The 21,353-nt window shown below is 56.6% G+C and overlaps 2 protein-coding genes across 4 annotated transcripts in view; one reads left to right on the top strand and one right to left on the bottom strand.

The window, feature by feature from the left end:
• HMG20A (high mobility group 20A) overlaps nt 1-4,458 on the top strand; it is a 168,868-nt gene extending 164,410 nt beyond the window's left edge. Inside the window, exons 18-19 of the transcript XR_016470259.1 lie at nt 357-3,628; nt 4,376-4,458. The gene's annotated coding sequence lies outside the window, so the exon portion shown is untranslated. The remainder of the gene's footprint in view (nt 1-356; nt 3,629-4,375) is intronic.
• Nucleotides 4,459-4,573: 115 nt separating this feature from the next.
• The window catches only part of LINGO1 (leucine rich repeat and Ig domain containing 1), a 76,749-nt gene continuing 59,969 nt past the window's right edge, over nt 4,574-21,353 (bottom strand). For 2 of the 3 annotated variants that reach the window (XM_090148667.1, XM_090148666.1), the window contains exon 3: nt 4,574-6,560. In XM_090148667.1, the coding sequence (XP_090004793.1) occupies nt 4,707-6,548 (1,842 nt within the window). In that variant the 5' untranslated portion in view covers nt 6,549-6,560 and the 3' untranslated portion in view covers nt 4,574-4,706. Of the gene's footprint in view, nt 6,561-15,174; nt 15,551-21,353 lie in introns of those variants that run through there. The other variant, XM_031616340.2, reaches the window with a different exon arrangement.

Below are 21,353 nucleotides of genomic sequence, written 5' to 3'. Positions count from 1 at the left end.
TGGTGAGGTGGGAGGGTAGGCAGAAGGAAGGTGTCTTGTCTGATCTGAGCTGCTGCTTTTGAACGTCATTGGAACGTGTGGCCACCACATGCAGTGTGTGACAGCTCCAAAGTGCCCAGGTGGCATTGGATTTATTAGGGCATTATCCTGCTAGTGCTGCAAATGGTGTCATCTGTCTTCTAAACTTTGCACTTTATTTCAGGGAGAGAATTTAGAATATCCAGGCGATATGCTGAAGCTTTAGCATATGAAAAAGCCCTGCTGGGAAGTGTAGTTTTATTGATTTTGTTATTAAAGTGCCACTGGAATAAATTAGCTCATTTGACTGAAATGTCTCATTACCTGGATTGTAACAGGCACATGATGAAGTCTCCAGAGCTGCTTGCTGATGGGACCCACAGCCACCATCCTGCACCCTGCTCTGGGCATCCAGAGACCCCCAGCACTGCCTGAGTCCACGAGGAAATAGCCTGGAAACCTCAGGTGCCGTGGGGGGGAATGCTGTACTTTGTTGAGGTTCACACTGCTCCTCTGATCCTTGGCTCAGCTAAGTGCATTGTTTTAAAGGGAAAGAGGAAAAATTTCCTTCACAGGGCAATATTTCTTTAGTACCTCAGTAATGAAGGTGGATTGGGAAATGAACCGTTCCCTATTACAGTGGGACCTAACTGCACAGCCCATGCTTTCCAGTTAAAATTTGATTGCCTTGAATCCTGAAGATTATGGAAAATAAGAAAAAGGCCCAGTAAAATTTATGGCTTTTAATCATAAAGCAGTAGAATTGCAGTAAATCTATCATAAGCAAGCAGATAGGGACCCAGAAAAAAGAGGGAAGCCATAGGCCTGGTGCTGGGGTCTGGAGGAGCAGGGCTTCAGGATGGAGCAGGGCTGCAGCCCCCACTTCCTCCAAGGTGTTTATCCCACATGTGCAGGGCCCTTCTGTGCCATCCTGCAGAGTCATGGCCTGGCAAAGAGCTGGGCAGGGCTAGGGGGCATGAAGATAGTGAGGAGTGGTGAGGTGGGAGCAGGGGATGGGGCAGGATGGGGGGAGACCTTCATTCCCATTTTTAAGAAAGACCTGAGTAACTACAGACTGGGAGGATCATGGAGAAGATCCTCCTGAAAGAGATGTTAAGGCACATGAGGAGGTGATTCGAGGCATCTAGTGTGGCTTAACCAAGGGCAGATTGTGCCTGACACATCTGATGGCCTTCTATGATAGAATGATGGCACTGGTGTACAAAAACTGAACATGGTCCAGCAGTGTGCTCCTGCAGTCTGGAAGGCTGATGGCATCTTGGGCTGCATCAACAGAGCAGTGGCAGTGGGCAGGGAGGGGATTGTCCCCCTCTATTCTGTCCTTGTGAGGCCCCATCTGGAGTACTGTGTCCAGGCCTGGGGCCCCCAGCACAAGAAGGACATGGAGCATCCTCTCCATGCACAGGGTGCAGAATGGGACCCACTGAGGGGAGCGCTGGGGGAGGTGTGTGATGAGAGGAGACCATGGAGAGCAAGGAGAACATGGACAGGGGAACAGCAGCAGGGAGAGAGGTGCACAGAATGATAAGGAGGAAAAGGGGAGAAAGTCAACGATTGACTGAAGGAGAGAGAAGAGAGGAAGGCAGTTAGTGGGAACAGAGCAAAAAAAATGGGGTAGTAATAAAGCCTGATAGAAATGGGAAGACCATGAGGAGCTGGGCAGCTCCTCATGAGCAGCCTCCCCTCCATGCCCTAAGCACACCTCTTCCTGTTTTTTTATGCTATTTTATAAAGCTTTGTATTTATCCTTATTAAAAAAAAAAAAAGTGAAAAGCATCTATCTGTGCTGCACAGCCCATGGTTACCTGATGAGCAGTGCTGGCAGTCAGCCCCTGCTCTCACCTGGTTAAACTGCAATAGAAACACACTGTAAATTTCAGCAGAGGAGAGAGAGAAAGAGTTTATTCTTTTTTTTTCCTCCCCATCTTTATGGCCATGAAAATTGCTGATCTGAGATGCTGGCCCTTCTAAAATGCTTTTCTCCTGCTCCATCCATCTGCTTTAATCACCCGGTGACTGAGAAAAAGAAATGATCCAGCTCACAGAGCAAAGATAAAAAAGTGGATGGTACACTGACAGATGGGGAGCTAATGAGCACGGGGGTGGCTCTCCTGGGGACCCCCCCAGCTGTGTGCTCAGGGTGTTCGGGTGCCTGGGAAGGGGCAGAGGGTTGCAGGACCTTGTACAGAGCAGAAGTAATATTCTCTCTTCTTTTCTAAAGCTCCCTTTTAAGACCTGATTCCTTCCCTTTGATTGCTGGGGTACTGCTGTGTGCTGCAAATACCTTGCTGAACTTGCTTGTTAGTATTATTATTATTATTATTTTTTAAATCTCTGCATGTTGAATTAGCTCTTTTAATTATGAAATTAAAAAAGGATAACTGGGGTCAATTAAAAAGCTCTTTCAGACCGGCAGCGTTAATAGCTACGCAGGAACATGGAAATCCCTCCACCCCTCTGTTGGCTGTTGAACTGCCAATTGAATTGTCATCATCATCCTGGCAGAGCTTGGGCAGAGGTATGTGCACACCTTGTGTGGGGCAGAGCACGGTCCACACTGGTGCTGGGCACAGCTCCTCCTGAGGGCTGATCTCCAGGGAGCACCACTGGGTCCGTCCATTGGCCGCTGCAGCACATGGAGCTGCAGGCACTTCTGGTTTGTTTCTGTGGGTTCACTCCTAGATCACTGCATATGGTGGCTAAGCACTGCTGGGAGGGAGAGCTTGCAAGAAGCCATTGTGCTTTGACTCTTTTAAAAAGCAAAACACAAAGCAAATGGATTTAAAAATAGTTTGGTTTCAAAACTGAAAAGGAAGGATGGGTTAGAGATGATGAGAAGCTAAAACATGAAGCTCCCGAAGCCTGCTGTGGAGAAAGAAATGCAAAATGTTTTGTTTCAAGGTGAATGGAAAGCTGAAACCAGCAAAAAAAAATCCCTCTTCCCATGAGCACAGATGTTTCAGGTTGTTTTTCCTAGATTAGCACATTGCTGGAAGAAAAGAAAATCCATTCTTTTCTCTGTCGGCACTCCAGGTTCCTGTTGCTTATTTTTTATCATGTTGTAGTGACTTTGATCCCCGAAGACTCCTTAAGTGCTTTACAAGCCAAGCATGCAAATCTGGGCTCATCCCCCGAGGTGCCACCGACACTATAGAAGAATCATAGAATCATTACGGTTGGAAAGGATCTCTAAGATCCCCCAGTCCAACTCCAACCCACCCCGCCATGCCCAATGACCACATCCCCCAGTGCCACATCTCCACGGTTCTGGAGCACCTCCAAAGTGACCCCACCACCTCAGCCTGTTTCAGTACATCACCACTCTTTCTGAGAAGAAATGTTTCCTGACACACCATGGTGATAGGCGACCCACAGCAGCATCAGGGCAGCCTGCCCCCACCTCCTTGCTGCAGCCCCGGGCCTGTTCCCCCCTGGCTCAGGCAACGTGTCTGTGTTTATTTATATATGTGTGTAATTTCATATTTCCAGACGAGCCTGGAAGCCAAATTCCCTCGGACGTGCCTGAGGGCGCTTGCAAGTCTGACTGCCAGCTGCCATGTGCCCAAGTCCTCCATGAGAGTCATTGCAGGTAGGAAACCTCAGTGGACCCCATCACCGCTTGTGCTGCTGGGTGCTGCAAGGCCGGGTTCCAGCAGGGCACTGCCTGCCTGTGCTACAGCACTGCAGCATCCCTGCCTGCAGGGAATGATGTCCATTGGAGAGGAGAGACAACTGTACTGCTGGCAACGGCGGGCAGACAATCCTCTCCCACGGACCCCCAGGCATCCCCAGTCCCACTGCCATCTGCATTGGGGCTTTCAGTCTTTGCACACAGAGGGCAGGCAGACAGCCCTGCTCTGTGCTGCTTACGCACATCAGAGACTCGGCCCTGCTCCCCTGGGCTTTGAGGGCTGAGCTCACCACTCTGATGGGCATTTGGGAATTGGCTGTAAAAATACAACCAGTCCTTGGCAAAGAAGCTGAATTCCTCTGGGTGCGCTGCGCAGAGCCTAGGGCACCATGGAAAGTGTCTTTTCTGGGCAGCAAGAGCCCTTGGTGTCAGCAGGAGAGTCACTGCCTGGGGCTGTTCTGAGCAAGATGGCTGGAAAGCGCCTCCTGGAAAGTGCCTCCGAGACCACAGCTCCAGAGGGGAGAAACCGAGCAGTCGCCAGAGATACAGAAGTCAAGATTTTGCATTCCAACTATCTATAGGAAATAGGGTTTTTTATTATTTCAAGTTTTCATAAAAATTCATAATTATTGAAATCAAAGTTACAGAAGAAAGTTTGTAACTTTTTATTGATTTTATTTCTTTTTTTCTTTTTTTTTTTTTTAGTTTATTTCCCCCCCTTGTTGTTTTTCCCTCTCAGAATTATATCTGACACCAGAGTCCATCAGACAAAGTCCTTACAAACACAGGAGTCCTGAAGACATCGGCTGAATGTTTTCCTGGTATAAAGAAGAAGAGGAGGAGAAAGAGGTGGTGACGGTGCGGGTGCAGAGAGTTTGGACTGGGACGGAGGGCGTGGTGGAAGGAGAGAGGTCGGTATGTTTGTACCAATGTTTTTAAATTATTTTTTTTATTTGTTCATATGTTCTCTTTTTTAAAAAAAACAAAACAAAACAAAAAAAAAACCAACCAAAACTATTTGCAAATTGTTGCCTGGTTAAATCATTTTCATATTGAATTTGCGCGGTGCATCGGCAGAGCTGATGCCTGCGTCAGACTTGCGTGGCACGTACTCGATTTCAATGTTGTGCTTGGTGTTGCCTTTCCCCCGGCTCCACAGGAAGAGGAGCACCAGACAGAAGAGCACGACGCCCAGGAAAGAAATGAAGCCCATGGTGGTGGCGATGATGAGAGTCTTGATGTCAAAGGGAAAAGGCACGGTGGCACGTGTGCTGTTGGCATCGCTCTCGTTGGGCTGGTTGGAGATGAACGCGAAGGTCTTGTTGGGCTGGTGGGGCCAGTCTGGGGAGTAGCTGCGCACGTGCAGGTGGGCCAGCATGGTGTCGTTGCCACCCGCGTTGCTGGCAATGCATAGGTAGGTGCCGTTGTCCTGGATCTGAGCGTAGCGCACCTCCAGCGTGCCGTCAGGGAAGACAGTGAGCCGCCCGTTGGTTTTGGTTGAGATGAGGTGCTTCCGGGGAGAAAGCCACATGATGGCGGGTGGCGGATCCCCGTCTGCCCGACAGACAAAATGCACCGTGTGGCCTTCGTCCACAAAGATCTGCTGAGGTTTGCGGTCCCGTATCCGAGCTCGGCGGCAGGTGAAGTAGTTGGGCAGGAGGACGTCAGGGAAGTCTTTGAACTCCTTGCCCTGGACGAACTCAGGGGTAGAGCAGGTGGGCTGCTGCTTATTGAAGTTCAACCTCCATCGCCGTCGGAAAACCCAGAGCAGCCGACAGTCGCAGGCTAAGGGGTTGTTGTCGAGGATGAGCGTCTCCAGGTTGCCCACCGAGTGGAAGGCTGACTCTTCCAGAGTGGTCAGCAAGTTTCCTGACACGTTCAGGATGCGCAGGTAATTGAGGCCACGGAAGGCAAAGGGCTCGACCGTGGTGAGCTGCCCTCCCACCAGCTGGATCTCCTGCAGCCTGAGCAGGTCATGGAGCATGGAGCCCTCGATGGTGACAATGGGGTTGTAGGACAGGTTCAGGAACCGGAGGTAAACCAAGTGCCTCACCGACACGTACGGGATGGACGTCAGGTTGCAGTGGGTGATGGACAAGGAGGTCAGGTTCAACCCATACAGGCAGTTGGATGTCATGGTATCCAAGTAGGGCCAGTGTGAGATCTCGAGGACCTTAAGCCTGTACAGCCTCTTGAATGAGTAATCCCGGATGGCGTTGATGTTCAGGTGGCGCAGCCGCAGCACAATCAGGCCGTGCAGGTGAGACAGGGCCTCCGTGGGGATGGAGGTCAGGTTGCATTTCTCCAGGGTCAGCTGCTCCAGGCTGTTGAGGCCGCTGAAGGCCCGGTGGGAAATGTAGACAAGGTCGTTGTCCCCTACCTCCAAAGACTTCAGGTTGTACAAGTCCTGGAACATGTAGTCTAGGAGGATCACAATTTTGTTCTCACTAATGTCTAGCTTGGTAAGATTGCTGAGTCCAGTAAACACCCCCAAGGGGATCAGCTTGAGTCTGTTACTCCTGAGCCCCAGCGTCCTGAGGTTGAAGAGGTTGTTGAAAGCCCCAGGTTCAATGGCACTGATAATGTTCTCGTTTAGCTCCAGCTCTTCAAGGTGAGGGTAGTTGGCAAATTCATCCTGGTTGAGCGTCTTGATGCGGTTCTTACCCAAGTCCAGCTGCCTGGTCTCCGTTGGGATCCCCTCTGGGACGACCATGAATCGCTTCCGATGGCACAGCACAGCACGCTCCTGGGCAGAGCACTCGCAGCGCGGAGGGCAGCCCGTGGCAGAGCCGGACAGGATGGATCCCAGCATCAGGAGGAGAATTGGCTGCCAGCAGGCCAGGATTGGGCTGCGCATACTCGCCTCCCCAGCTAACATCCTATCTCTCACCTGCAAAACACAGGGCAGAGAAAGAGAAAAGGTGGAGGTGAGCAAACACTGCGCAGAAACGAGGAAGAAGGTTTACCATCCCGGTAGAGGTGACATTATCTACCACCTAACAAGGTGAAAACTCTGTTGGTACTTTGATTTCAGAATCCTCAAAAAATACCAGATGAGACACTGGTCAGTGGCCGGTGTGAGGCTGGAACGCTGCAGGGAGAGGGATCACCACACACTAAGACAGCAGGAAGGCTTCTCACACATGGGCAAGAGATGGGGCACCATATCAGGGAACTATTGTGAGCACACAGCTAAGACACAGGGTGTGCTCTGCATGCTCCTATATAGAGGTGCATGCCCCTACACATCGTGTGTGCACCTCTAAGACATCAGGAGCACTTTGCAAGCCCTTATATAGCAGCTGTTACACACGTGCCTCTGACACTGGGTGTGCTTTGTATGCCCTATATAGGGACTGCTCTGTGTGTGTCTCCAGGCACACTCACTGCCACTGTTAGAGACCATAGAGCTCTTGCTTCTAAGACACTGGGTACATTTTGTGTGCAGTTATGTAAGGGCCGTCACATGTGCACCTCCAAGACACTGGGTGTGCTTTGAGAGGCCCTATACAGGGGTCACTGTGCATGCCTCTAACACACTGGATGCATGCCTTTAACACACTGGGTGTACTTTGCACACCCCCAGATAGGGACTCCTCAGAGACACTGGTCACGCTTTGTGCAGCCTGATAGAAGGGCTCCTACACACACACCTCTAAGACACTGGGTGTGTTTTGTGTAAACCTATATAGGGGCTGTCGAGCTCTTGTCTCTAAGACACTGAGTGCATTTTGCATGCAGCTACATAGGGGCCATCATATATATCTCTAAGACAAAAGGTGTACTTTGAGCATCCCTACATGGGGGCCATTGTGCAAGTGCATCTAAGACACTGGGGGTCCTTGTAAGAGGCCAGCTTGCCTTATGCACTGAGAGTCTGTGAACTGTGGCTGCATAGGAAATGTGTGCTTCATCGGGTACAGCATTCCTCAGTGATGATCTCAAAACACAGCTTGAGGTCAGCCAGCTTCAGGGCTGCACTCCTCCAGGCTCACCATTTCCTGGTTCCAGGCCCTCTGTGAGGCCCTCTGCTGCCTGTCCTGAGAGCACTGGTGGCCTTCCCAGGGCATTGTATGGGCAGCTCCTGTCCAGGATTGGGACAGAAAGGAGTTCTCCCTCACTGCCTCCGTGGCGTTCCTTCTCTTATTGTGTAAGCTGCTATGAGGAATCAACTCATATTAATGTTACAAATGAGATGAGCAGCTACTCTGGACTTTGTTTATATCTATTGTTATGTGTAGGCTCTGCATCGCTTCTACCAACGCTATTTATGGCTATCGCTGCATTGCTTTATATCCCTCATTACATGCACTGTCCATTACTTTCCCTACTGCAGCACTATTTATGGGCCTGGTATACATTCTGTGCGTTACTTTAATTGTGTCTGTTTATATGCATCATTTCATAGAGCTAGATGGCATAAGTATAACTTTTGATGCAGAAAAATAAATTCAGCATTTCTTTGCAAGGTTAAGGTTTTGGGATGAGCGATCCTGGACGGGCATAAAACCATCCACCAGCACCATCTTGGAGCCCAGCAGGCCTTGGCATGCCAGGCTGAGATCCGGCTGGGCTGTGTGCTGTGGAATCCTCCATGGCTCCATTGGGCCATGCAGTAGGTGAAGCCCTTCCAGGCATGCCACAAGGCAGACCCTGAACCCTGCCTGACCTCGCAGCACCTGACTCCCACCCGAGGTGCCCGGCTGGGATCGGGGCTGATGGCTACGATGCACGAGCTGGTACCAGCTGGGGAAAACTGCAGCCCTCTGGCACCAACATAGAAAGTGAATCGATAAGAAGGGAGCAGCTGCCGGAATCACTAGCGTCACACAAATATCAAATCAGTGCAAACCAAAGGAAAAATTGTGCCCAGAGACATGGCATCCAGCACCCATCCTCACCACCCGCTGCCTGGGGACGGGGAGCTTGGAGGCACAGCCCCCTCCTGGGGCAGAGCTGCTGAGGGGCACAGATGGCCCATGGGCACGGTGCTAAATGCAGCAGTACCCGCTGAGCTGGGAGGAAAGATGCTATTCTGGGGCCAGGCTGCTGACGTGAGCGGGGCGCGCTGCTGTGACGGACACAGGAGGAACATCCCCAGAGAAACCAACTCTGGGATGTCACCAAGGAGCCCCACTGTGCGCCTGGGCTCACCCTGGGGTGCTGCTGCCTCCCGGCCCCAGCCGTGCCGTGCTTGCTGCCCGCAGGGTGCCCGGCACTGGGGCTGGAGCTGCACCATGCAATCTGCTGCGCCGACAGCAAGCGAGCGGCAAAACCCCCGCGTCAGCGCTAAGCCCACCTGGCATTCATAAATTACAGCGCGTGAGACGTTCACCCTTGAACCAGATGCTTCTGAGGCAATCGAGGACGGAGGCAGCCAAATCCCTGAGGCCTCACAGTGCGCGGGGCCAAAGCAGGGCTGAGGGGCACGGCTGAGGGCACAGCTGTGGGTGGGGCTGTGGCTATAGGTGCGGGCAGGGGGTCAGCCACCAGCTCAAGCTCTCCTCCGTACCACTGCCTTTGCACGGAGCCTCTGGGATGCAGCTCTCAGAGTCAGCGCTCTCCTCGAAGCTGCTCTGGCTAAATCAAGTTTTATTGAACTTGACTACATTTTAGAGATAAAGACTCCAGGTTTACAAATAAATATTTAACAACCTTTCCCGCTGCTAGAAGAGTTGCTTATCCAGACCCCGGGCTCTGCGCTAAGTGTTCCTGTAGCTATCTGCAAAGCAGCAGAACAAAGGGAGAAGCTTTAATTTGCCAAACACATTCGTGCCCATTTCCGCCTCTCTCCATCACTCCCTCTGCGCCCAGTGCACATTCACGGCCTCTTTCCTCCATCTCCCTGCTCCCACCCCAGGTGGGATGGCACCATCTCCCCGCTTGGGAATGTGCAGCGCTCCGGGAGGTTGCACAGAAGGATCTCTGAGCTGCAGGATCTGCTTTCAGCTGCTCCGAGATGGAGCCTGGAATAGGTGCGCCGCAACCTGATCTGCCGTGGCAGTTGCTCCGGGGCTGTAAAAGAGCACGAAGAAGTATCCAAGATGTAAATCCCCTTCCGGCACCGACACGGCCTGGCTGGCACCAGGTGCCCACAGCTCCGGACCCATGGGACTGCTGTGCAAAGGGCTTTCCCTTGGCTATGGCTCTTCCTCCCCCAAAGTGCAGCAGTCCCATTGCCCTGGGGCGGTAAGTCAGCAGGGTGCTGACAAGGAGATCCTGTCAGCTCCATGGTTCTGCTGAGGCCCTCTTGCTGAGATCGCAGCTGTGCAGAGCTGCTCACCCTCCTCACACCTTTGCTCCCTCGTTTTTCAAGGTTTTTTTCTCTCTTTGGCTGCACATGCTTCAGTGACCCATCAGCAAAGAAAACATCCTGACAAGTGATCAATAAGTAATTGCAAAGGCAGCTGTGGATGCCTCGGGTGCAGAGCCCTGAGCTAGCAGGAGATAAATGAGCATGGGAAGGTGCAGTACACCGTGGAGCTCAGGCTGAGAGCCAGCCTTACTCCGTGCACACCAAACTGCTGCAGCCAAGGGCTGCCCATAGCTGAGCAGTGCCTGGGGGGCTGTGTCTGCTCAGGGATGTCCCCTGAGGGTCTGCCCTCGGAGCAAACCCTGGAGATGTTTCAGGCTGGGTCAGCAGGAGAGCAAGAGGTGGATTGTGAAGGATCACCGAACCATTAGGGTTGGCAAAGGCCTTCAAGATCATCTGGTACAACCCCAACACATCCCACCATGCACACTGCCCACGTCCCTCAGTGCCACATCTCCATGGCCCTGGAACACCTCCAGGAATTGTGACTGCACCACCTCCCTGGACAGCCTGTGCCACTGTTTCACAACTCTTTCAGAGAAGTTCCTCCTGATAATTCAACCTGACCATCCCCTGGTGCAACTTGAGGCCATCACCTCTCATCCTATTGCTGTTACCTGGAGCAGAGGCCGACCCCCACCTCACCACAACCTCCTGCCAGGGAGTTGGAGAGGGCAGTAAGGTCTGCCCTGAGCCTCCTCTTCTCCACTCTGACCCATCCCAGCTCCCTCAGCAGCTCCCCGTAACACTTGTGCTCCAGACCCCTCACAGCTCTGCTGCCCATCTCTGGACATGCTGCAGGGCTTCAATGTCTTTCTGGCAGAGAGGGGCCCAACACAGTACTCAACGTGCAGCGTCACCAGAGCCCAGTAAGAGGGACAGTCACCTCCCCAGTCCAAGGACATGCACCAGCTGTCCAAATGGGGCTTGCCATTTTATTTATGGCAGCAAGCCTCCCCTCTGAGAGACCCACCTCTGGGGACACGGGCTGCTGCAGGCGCTCAGCACGAGGCACCCAGCTCAGTGAGCACCAAGCACTGGGCAGGAGCGGAACTGAAGGGCTCTGTAGAGCTTTGTGCTTCCCTGCATTTAGCTGTGGAAAGGGGATGGAAAAAACCTCCTCGGACTGCGGAAACATTTGCACCAGAACGACAAAGGAGCATCTCCTGGGAGAGGCGCCAGGGTCATGCTGACATTGGGAAGGCAGTGCTCACCTCGCCATGCCCTTATGGGACAGAGGCAGCTGCCGGAGCCCATCCACCATCCCCTCAGTGCTGTGGGGTCAGGGCAGCGTGCCCTCCCATGCAGCCTGGGGTGTGACTTGCTGTGCAGAGTCTGGGTCCCCACTCCTGCATCCCAGTCCTGCTCTGAGGTGAAGCCCTGGATGGAGACACTGATGCTGTGCAGCCCCAGCAGGTGAGGACCAGGCTCATCCCAGCCCTATGGAGCAATGCTGCTGCTGGAGACCGTGGGCACATCCATTACGTTACGTTTAAGGTCAGCCCGTACTCACAGCACCGCTTCTGTTCCCACGCCTTATCCTAAAATACACCCACAACCAGCGTAATGCCCTAAAAAAAGGCTGATCCGGAGCACTGCGTCGTCCCCCAGAAACCTTTGGGATAACAGCAAGAGGACTTCAGAGGACACAGCCCCACAGCTCCAGGGAAGCTGCTGATGTACCTCTGGTTGGGACCGGCCCTGGTATAATCACGCTGCTGCCCCAAATGAGCGGCCCCACAGCACTTTGAGAGGGGCTGACTGCAGAGCAGGGGAGCATCACTGTGCCCCCCCATCTGCCTCCTGCCCAGAGCCTTCCTGTGAGCCACATCTCCACCTGTCCCAATTATTGCTTCCTTCACGCAATAACAAATACAGCGCTGCGGGAATGTCCAGAAATGGAGAAAAAAAGGCAGCAAAGGAAAACACGAGTGATGGTGAACGCAGAGAAGATTCCTCTTCCCATCCCAGCTTTCTTTGTGATGATTTCACACGTAGAATTCCTTTTTCTTTCCCCTTTCTTGCTTGTTTGATTTCTGCATTATTTATGGCTTGTCTTTGGGGCCTCTATTTGCTGTTATTGTTTCATCCAACAATAAAACACATTAGATACAAACAAAGAGCACAGAGCCACGGCGGAGCCCCATCCTACACTGTTGGATGGGGCCGGTCTGTGCACCCCCAGCCTGACCCCATGGCTGCAGGGTGCGATGGGACGGCACGGCAGGAGCAGGGTTGTCCCCGTGGCAGGAGCAAGACTGTCCCCATGGCAGGAGCAGGGCTGTCCCCACGGCACAGAGCTGCCATCAGCACGGTGCTGCGCGGTGCTTTGGTTTTGTTCCGCCTGAGCTGAAAGCGATGCTTTCCGCCCTTTCCTCCTCCTCCCCAGCGGTGGTGATAATAACACAGAGGCTGCACTCCGGGCTGTATGTGAGAACAAAAGTAATCACGTGGAAACACAGCGCATGGAAATTAAATCGGAAATGCAAGGGCTGGGTTTCCATTTCGGTTCGGCTTCTGTATCGTTTCCCATTGAAAAGGATAAACAGAGTGAGCGCCAATCAGCCTAATGGCAGCACCTAATGGCAGCACAATTCCATGCTTCCCGAAGCAAATTGCAGCTCCAGCCCAGGGCCCAGCGCCAGCTCTATGGGACGGCCGTGGCACGGCACAGCCCGTGGGCAGGGAGGGGTTCCTGCTGCACCCAGCGTGCCCATGTGGGAGGAGGAGCACCCAGCAGCACCTGTACATGTGCCCAAGATCTGCCCCTCACTGCCCGGGTGCCTCCGGGTCCACATCGCTTGTTTCCCATTTCACACTCGACATCTCCAATCTCAACAATGAGCTGGAAGAATGGATTGCGCCAAAATATTTCTGCTTCTCTCTCCGGCGAGAATTCCCCATCGGAGACCAATCCAATTAAGGTGCTGGTTATGAAATTAACCGTAATTACAAGAGCGATATTTAACGTTTTGCATTCTGATGAAGAAACGGAACGGAAATGATAAAAAGAAAAAGAAAACAAGAAACCAATCCATTATAGTTGTGAGTCCTAGCAAGATAAGTCAGAGCAGCATGGGGTGGTGGGAGGGCTGGGGCTGGGCTGTACTGTAGGGTGAACAGTGCCTTTCTGTCCCCAAAGCATGGCACCGACCCCACTGGACAGCATAACCTGGACCCCATCAGGCTGCTGGAAATGTGGGCAGAGAAAGCAGGGCGGCTCCAAGGCAGGATGAGGGTGCAGCCCCAGCAGCATGCAGAGAGGGGCACGTGGCAGTGGCACGGAATGCTCTGCATGCGGCCGTTCCCCTCCACAGTTCCAATTTCTGCTCCCCCAGGTGGGGAGAGAGAGAAGGGGAGGGGAAAAATGGGCTTGGGAGAAAATTGAGGCCACGGCCTTTGGTTGTCTTCTCCCTTTATTTTTCTTGGGTTGTTTGATTTCAGTTAAGTGTCCGCAGCTTGCTGCTCTCCCCCCGCTGGAGCCACGCCAGCCCTCTGCCTACCCAAAACCATTCCTGCTCTGCCAGGACAGACCCCATCAGCACCGCTGTGGTGCAGGGCAGCCCCAGGAGGGCTGCCATACAAACCAGCAGCACACCCTGCCCAACGCCAGTGTCCGGGGGCAGCACCCCATGCATCCATCAGTCCTCGCTGGGCCACGATGGGCTCCGTTTGCTTTAGAATCCAGCGACTGTAATTACGCTGCAATTACACTGTGATTGTGGCGATATTATAAAGTGATTTATCAAGCCCTGAAATGAAAGCTCACGTCAGAGGGTTTTACACTTGTTACGTGCAGTGAGCAGCGCAAACTTTGGCGTCCTTACGGCGACCGTCTTAAGCAGGAAAGCAAAGGAACAATAAGTCATTCCGTCGTGCCGTTCACCTTCCAGTGATATGAAGCAGTGGTAATTAGTGGTATCGCGGAGTAATTGCGTTACAGGTGTGGAATAACAGCAGCACGGTGCTATATTAAGGAGGTGTAACCACCTGCTTTGTAATGAATCCCCCCAGCCAAGTGCCCGGGCAGCGCAGCCCTTCCCACAACTCCTGCAGCACCGCCCTCCGCCCGCCTGAGCCCCATGAGAGCCCCCGAGCGGTGCCACAGCCCCGGGCACCTCACCTGGACGGGAACCCCTCGGGGCACCCGGTGCTCTGCACGGGCATCTGCAGCTGCCGGGGGAGCTGCAGGGAGGGCCGTTTGCTGGGGAAGGGCTGCGTGGGCACCGCTGGGCTGGGGGCACGCAGGGGGTGCAGCTGAGCCCACAGCGAGGAAAGCCGCTCGCACGGAGCCCGCAGGCGTTTGCCGCACGTCCCTCCCTCCCGGCAGAAACCCATCAGCGCTCCCATCTCAGCCCGGAGCTGGAACCTCCAGCCGCGCGGCTGCCTCGCACTCTGGGCTATCCGCGCTCGGCGAGGCGCAAGGTGAAAAATCCGATCATCCGCGGACAGCAGCGGAGCAACAAGCGGCAGCCGGGGGGGGTTCGGGGCAGCCCTCGTGCCCTCCTGCCCCGAGAGCCCCTTCCCCATTAACCCCTTCTCCTCCTGCCGGGCGCAAACCGAGGGCGAAGCGCTGTCAGAATTCCCCCCCCCCCCCCCCGCCGCTCACCCTCCAATTAGGAGCCCGAGCACGGGGACCCTTCAGCGCCCCGGATTCCACCTCAGCCCTTCCACCTGCCAGCTTCTCCCCGCGGCCCCACCGGCCGTCCCTGAGCCCGATGGCGACGGAGGGCTCAGCGATACCCCCCGGCCCCCGCCCGCGGGCCGCTCCCCGGGGCCGGGCGGCGCGTCCCTGCCTGCCTCCGCCCGGGGCCGGGCGCAGCCGTGGGGCGATTTTCCCCGGCCCCGGATGGCAACGCTGGGGCCGCCGCCGCTTTCCGCCTCCGCAGCCCTCCCTGGCTGGGAGCGCTGCCCCGGCCGTACCCCACCTGCATGTGTAATCCGCTGCCGGGCGGCTCGGCTCCTCCATCCGGGGAGCGGGAGGGCTGCCCCTCGGGATGCGGCTGCGGGCAGGGCGGGGCGGGGGCCGGGGGAGCAGCGAGGAGGGCTGCCGGCAGGAGAGGGGCGGCGGGGGCGGCCACCGGCGGGGCCCGGGGTTCGCGTCCACCCCCCTTCCGTCCCCCCCGGCGCGGCAGCCCCGCTCCCCGCTCGCCCCGCGCCCGCTCCCTCCCGGCATCGCCTCCACGCTTACCTGCATCTCATCCTCGCCGGCGATCTCCTTCGGTCAGAAATGGCATCTCCCCCGGCCCCCACCCCCCTCCGCCAAAATCTCCACCTGCAGTAACGCAGCTCCCCCTCTCCGCAGCGGCCGCACGGGAAGGCGACGGCTCTCCCGGCTCGTGGGTCCGCCCGGCTCCGGCCGCCCCCGGCTCCGCTCCGGCACGGGGAGCTGCGGGGCCACCCTAGGGACGTATCGCGGCCGGCGGCCTCCCCTCCGCGCCCGGCGCCGTACTGCGGGGCGGCGGCATGGCCCCGCCGGAGGCTGCCACGGCCCGGGCTCCGGCTCTGCTTCGGCGCGGCCGGGCTGGGGCTGGGGCTGCAGCCGGAGCCGGAGCAGCCGCCGCCGCCGCCGCCGCGCCGGCCCCCGCCTCCCCTCCGGGAGGAGCCGCCGGCGGGCGCGGGGCGGTGCGCGGAGCAGAGCGGGTCGGTGCGGAGCCGCCGCCAGTCCCCTCCTCCCGCCGCCTCCCCCGCGCCGAGGGGCGGTGGGTTCGGGGCCGCGGGAGCGCCGTGCGGGGAGCGGCGCCCCCAGGGGCCGGGGACGCGCGTCGCCGCCGCCCGGCGCTCCGCTCCTCTCTCCTCGTCGCAGCCCGGCACCGGAGCGGGAGGACGGGGCGATGGGCCGGGGGAGCCGCGCGGGCGCGGGGCTGGGGCTGAGCGCTGCCGATCCCCACGGGCCGGCGCCGGGCTCACGCTGAGCCCTCAGCGCTGCGGGCAGCTGGCAGCACCCGGCACTCCGCGCTGTGCCCGCCGCCTCAACCCTGCCCCGGTGGGTGCCGATTTATCGAGCGGCATCGGCCCCTCTTCTATCGAAGATATCCCTGGTGATAGTGAACACCGACTTTGCGACCGATGTGCTCCTTTCCCTCCCGCCTCCTCTCAGCAGGGCTGCCCGGTAGGTCCCGCATGACCAAGCTGGGTGCGAGGCGGCCGCTCCAGGAGCCCAGAGCCGGGCCCTCGGCGTGGGGCTGGGCATCCCGCGCTGAGCCCCGGGAGCCTTCCCTCGGGCGGCCCTAAAGCCCGTGGGAGCTTTTGAGGAAGAGGATGGCTTGGCCTTCCTCCACGAGCCATTAACTGAGCGCAGGGGTGGGGATTCCCACGCAGACAGGCGCCCTCCGTGGGCTGCGTGCCCGGCAGCCATCCATCCCTTGGGGACGGCGTTGGGGCAGACCCCGTGCTGCTGCTCCCCCGGGGCCTGCAGAGCAGCAGCGATCCTCCCGGCTCCGAGCAGCACGGGAACAAACAAGGGGTGGGCACCGCCAGCTCGCCCGCTGCAGCTGAATCAGCCGGCAGTGCCGCTGCCCACCCGCCGGCTGCCGGCTCCTGGCACACGGGGAGCGCAGCGCAGCGCAGCCCCTCTCGGCGCAGCTCAGGCCTTCCCTCGCGCAGATCGATGCCTCCTATTATGACGGCTATTTCAGCGATGCCATCGATGTTAATAGCACTTCACCAACACAGACAAAGCCGGCGAGCTGAATGCATCCAGGAAGAAAAAACAGAGGACAAAAGACAGGCTAAGAGCGCTGAATGCTGTTTTCAGTTCTTTTCCTCCCTCCTCCCCACACACACACCGTTAAAGCCCCACTAAAGTGCAGGGCACTGCGCGTTCGGGAACAGCACTCCAGAATAATTCCTGGCATTGTCTGGTTCGTGAGAGGGGGACTTTGTCTCGGCCGTGCCGCACAGCCGCGGTGCTATGCGCTGCCGGGAAGCAGGGGGCCTCCCAACACCGCCTTTCCGACAGCCATCCCCACCCCGTGGCACGCAAGGGACGAGGATGGAGCTTGGCGTGAGGGCACGGACAGCCCAGAGCCCTGGAGCCCGGTGTGTTCCCCCAGCATGGCACCGGGGCCGAGCTGGCAGGAGGGGGACGGGTTTTCATCCCTCCCGTTATTATTATAGTTCCTTCTCTTTTCAGATTTTCACACTTTTTGCCGTAACGAGCTGAGCTGAGAAAATCCATGCAAATGCCAGGCGGAGATAAGATGCACCGCGCCTTGAAGCACTGCCAGCATCGGCTCTGGGAGCACCGCATCCACTGCCTGCCTCTCTGCACCGCTCCCACGGGGTGGGGGCTGCAATCCCCAGCTCCCGCCGTGCCCAGCACCATGCACACCGTGCCCTGCCCACAGGTGCTCCTTTCCTCGAAGGTGGTGACATTTTGGGATGTGTGTGGGGGGCAAGGCGAGGATATTCCTCTCCCCCATTCCCGCGGCCATCTGGCCGTGTGCTGGTGCCTCCTCGCAGCAGGCTGAGTCAGTCCAGTGGCTTCTCATTACCAGCTGGAGGGAGTCCAAATTCTGCATGGTACGCCTGCTCCCGAGCGAAACCGGGGATGGTTATCAAGTATTATCATAATGGTTTCTCTCCGGGTGCCTTTCCACGGCCTGCTGACGGACATGGAGCAGAAGGCGCCCCAGTCCCATGCAACCCAAATCCTCCAACCTTCAGCCAGTGCTGGAGCCCGACCTGAGGCCCAGCAGCGCTGCTGTGCGACAGGCTGTGGAAGGGCTCCATTCAGCTCTGGAGCTCATTGACACATATGCAGAAGGTATTAATAATATCGAGCATCTCCGCGCCTATTGTAGCCCACATCCAGGAGATGAAAGATAATTTCTGGGACAAGGAAGTTATGACAGTGACAGCTTTTTAACAGCTTGGCACAAGAATAGGAGAGGCACAATGGGACAAAGCGATGATTAAAGCTCTCAGCACAAAGTAGTGAGGGCCGGGAGAGCACAGTGAGCATGGGGGGGGGGGGGGGGGAAGGACAGTGGAGTCCTGTCGAGAGCCAGCACTGAAAGAAAGCCAAGGGGAGAGTGGTGCAAGGGAAGGGACAAAGCCGGGGTCAGGGAGGTGGGGGAAGGAGCCCCTCAGCCCATGCTGGGATGGGGCTGGGCCCTGTGGCTGTGCCAGGCACACGGTGGCATTCCTGACAACCCGGCGGAGTCATCATTACCAATATTTGGTGTTTCTTTGCACACGCACGCACTCCCCTCATGTACACCGCGCATGTAAACAGCCGCCTAGTGACATTTGCACGCCCAATTACACCTGTGTATCATTGATTTACATGCACAGTTGGAGAGCAATTAAAACACTAGAGCCTGCTTCGCACTTTCCCACGGCCACCACGGGACGAGTTTTGGCCCCATCCCTCAGGCTCACACCTCTGCTGCTCCCCCCGGGTGAGCACAGAGCCCAGCACTGCTGTGTGCCCACGGTATGCCGGGCAGTGCCGAGCTGTGCACATGCCAGCACACCAAGCCCAGCCACCACCCTTGCAGCACATGGATGCTCAGCCCTGGGCAGCGTTGCCTGGCGCCTTCCCAAAAGGGATTAAAGGCAGGGAGTGAGAAACATAAACGCTTGTGTAATTATGTGCAAAAAGCCCCTTAATAATTTATAGAGGGAGAGGGTAAATATCTCCATGTGTTATCCGAGTGTGGCTCGTTGTCCCGTTGGCTAATACCCAGTGTGCACGCATGGCAGCCTTTATCCGGGAGGCTGCTCTGCCCTTAATACCTGCCATAAATTATTGAATTTATAAAGAGGAAAGCAGGTGTCATGTCATTCCTACACACTGCTCATTCGTTACAGCTAACGAAGGTGGGGAGCAACGCTTTCCACTCTCCTCATCTCTCCCTTGTGGCTGCTGGCAGAGATGTGGCACAGCAAGGTGGGTACGGGCATCACAGCACCCCTGCCCTGGACAAATGGATGGAAGGATGGATGGATGGATGGATGGACAGACAGATGGCACTGCAAACACAGGGGGTGGGGACATGAAGCACCTTCCCGCGGGCACACCGCTGAGTCAGGCAGCACGAGGCTGGGTGCAGGAAGGCAGTGAGCACCCAGCAGCCCCCACACAGCCCCCGTGCAGCTCTGCCCCAGCCCCATGCCGTGGGCCAGGAGCCGTGCTGCAAGCAGCTGGCTCGGGGGCTCCGGGAACGACGCGCTTCGGAGCTGGGCCCCCACGCACACCTCTCCAAATATAGCACGTGTGCATTGGAAAACAGACACGGCACTGGGGGGATGCGGGGAGCTACCCACAGCACCAGACTGCTGGCTGCAGGGAGCTGTGTGATGGATGGGGGATCCCAAAGAACGGCTGCGGGGCCTCACAGGCACGGGAAGAGGGAGCTGAAACTATTGATAATCAATTAACTCCTTCAATTACAGGAGCCTAATGAGGTAGCACAAAGTCAGCTCTCATGAACATCAGTTTAATAGAGGCGGTTCCTCGGGGCGCTCCGTTTTGACTCAATCTTTACAGGGTAGGAAACACGGTGAAAGTAGCAAGCAATTAGTGCCACATAACGAGCACCCGCTGCCGGGTCTCCATCAGGGACAGCAATGCAGGGGGATGCAGTGCCGGGGCTGGGGGCTGACAGCAGCTGCTGTGGTGGCAGAGCGGAGCTCTGAGCTCACGGTGCCGGGATGCTGCTGGATGCATCGCTTGTTGTTAGATGAAGTGAATGTCACAGGGCCCAGCTCTCCCCTACAGGCAGCTGTTTTTTCCTTTTTCAGTGATGGCAGCAAGTGACAAAACGAATGTCGCTGCCTGCCGGCCCTGGTGCCTCTTCAGAAACCTGCTGGGGCACAGGGAAAGGAGAGGTGCTGGCGGGGTGCTGCTCCTCATGCTTAGCCAGCCCCAGTAACCCTGCTGTGCCCAGCATGGAGACAAAACCTTGGCAGGTGAGAGCCTGGGGATCCACTCTGTGCCCTGAGCTACTCCTCCAGCAGCCTGGCTAGAGGTGCATGCTGGGGAAGGGTGGTAAAGGAGCACGGAGGTCTTGCTGCTGGGTAGCATGCAGCCGGGAGCACCCTGAGCCAGGATGTCGGTGGTGCCATCCCTCTGCAGACACAGCTCTGCACTGGCCATGCTCGGGAGGGATTTGCATACTAAGGAGCCTCCAGCAGAGCAGAGGCAACCTAACATCTATTTCGGGTCTCAAAGCCAAAGACCATATTTCAAATCCGCTAATCAGGTGAGAACACGGCAAACTCACGCAGCGAGGAGCTGGGGCTCATGGCAGCACCCCCTGCTCCACAGCCACAGGGACTCATAGCCCAGCAGTTGTCAGCACCCACCAGGATTCAGCTGCCAGGGGACTCCACACTCTCGTGGGAGCCAAGCCCCATATTCCCAACCTAGGTCCATCTGCAGAGGTCCTCCCAGCAGTCACCCCCTGTGCTGCTCCCCAGAGGGGATGGGCAGAGGCAGAGGCTTGATTCCTGAGCCCAGGTGCACCCTGCAGGCTGCCATGCCTCCAGCTGCTGAGGCCTCAGCCCTCCTGCTCTGGGGGTGGGCAGGAGTGGGCTGGGAGCAGGCAGAGGGTTTGGAGAGCCCCAGTGCCTGTAGATGGGTAGATGAGGGGTACAATGTGTGTGTACCTCCAGGGCAGATGGCCCCTATGGCTTGGTGACAGCATGGAGTCATACAATCAGAGTCATAGAATCATAGAAGGGCTTGGATTGGAAGGGACCCCAAGGATCATCAAGTTCCTCCACCACAGGCAGGGCCACCAGCCTCCAGGTCTGGTACTGCACCAGGCTGCTCAGGGCTCCATCCAACCTGGCCCTGAACACCTCCAGGGATGGGGCACCCACAGCCTCTCTGGGCAGCTGTTCCAGCACCTCACCACTCTCTCTGCGAAGGACTTCCCCAATATCAAATCTAAACCTTCCTTCCTTGAGCTTAAAACCATTCCCCGTTTTCCTATCATAATCCACCCGAATAAAAAATTGATTGCCCTCTTGTTCATACAAGCCAGCAGGAATGTGCAAGGCAGTGGGTGAGAGCAAGGAGACCTGGATAACTATAGAGCGGGACTGCAGTGTGAGATGCCCAGGGAGGTGGGTGCAGGCTGTGCTGCATGGGGATGTTCAAAGAGCCGCTGCCATTAGCAGCCATGCAGCTCCTTGTTCTTATAAGACTATTAGTGGATTAACCAAAATTCTTATGGTCCTGCAGCAGCACTTTTGTGGGGGCTCTGGGACTGCAGAGGGGTTGTTCCATGTTCCCAGAGCATGCCTGCAGCTGGGCAGACTGTGGGGGGCACACAGGAGGTGCAGCAGCCGCTCCCATCTGCCAAACTGGGGACACAGGTGACCAAACCTGGCAGTGTGGCTGTCCCTTCCCAGCCG

Source organism: Phasianus colchicus, chromosome 12 (assembly GCF_987193195.1).
Source record: "Phasianus colchicus chromosome 12, bPhaCol1.hap1.1, whole genome shotgun sequence".
Lineage (NCBI taxonomy): Eukaryota > Metazoa > Chordata > Aves > Galliformes > Phasianidae > Phasianus > Phasianus colchicus.
This window is presented reverse-complemented; position numbering and strand designations above follow the sequence as displayed.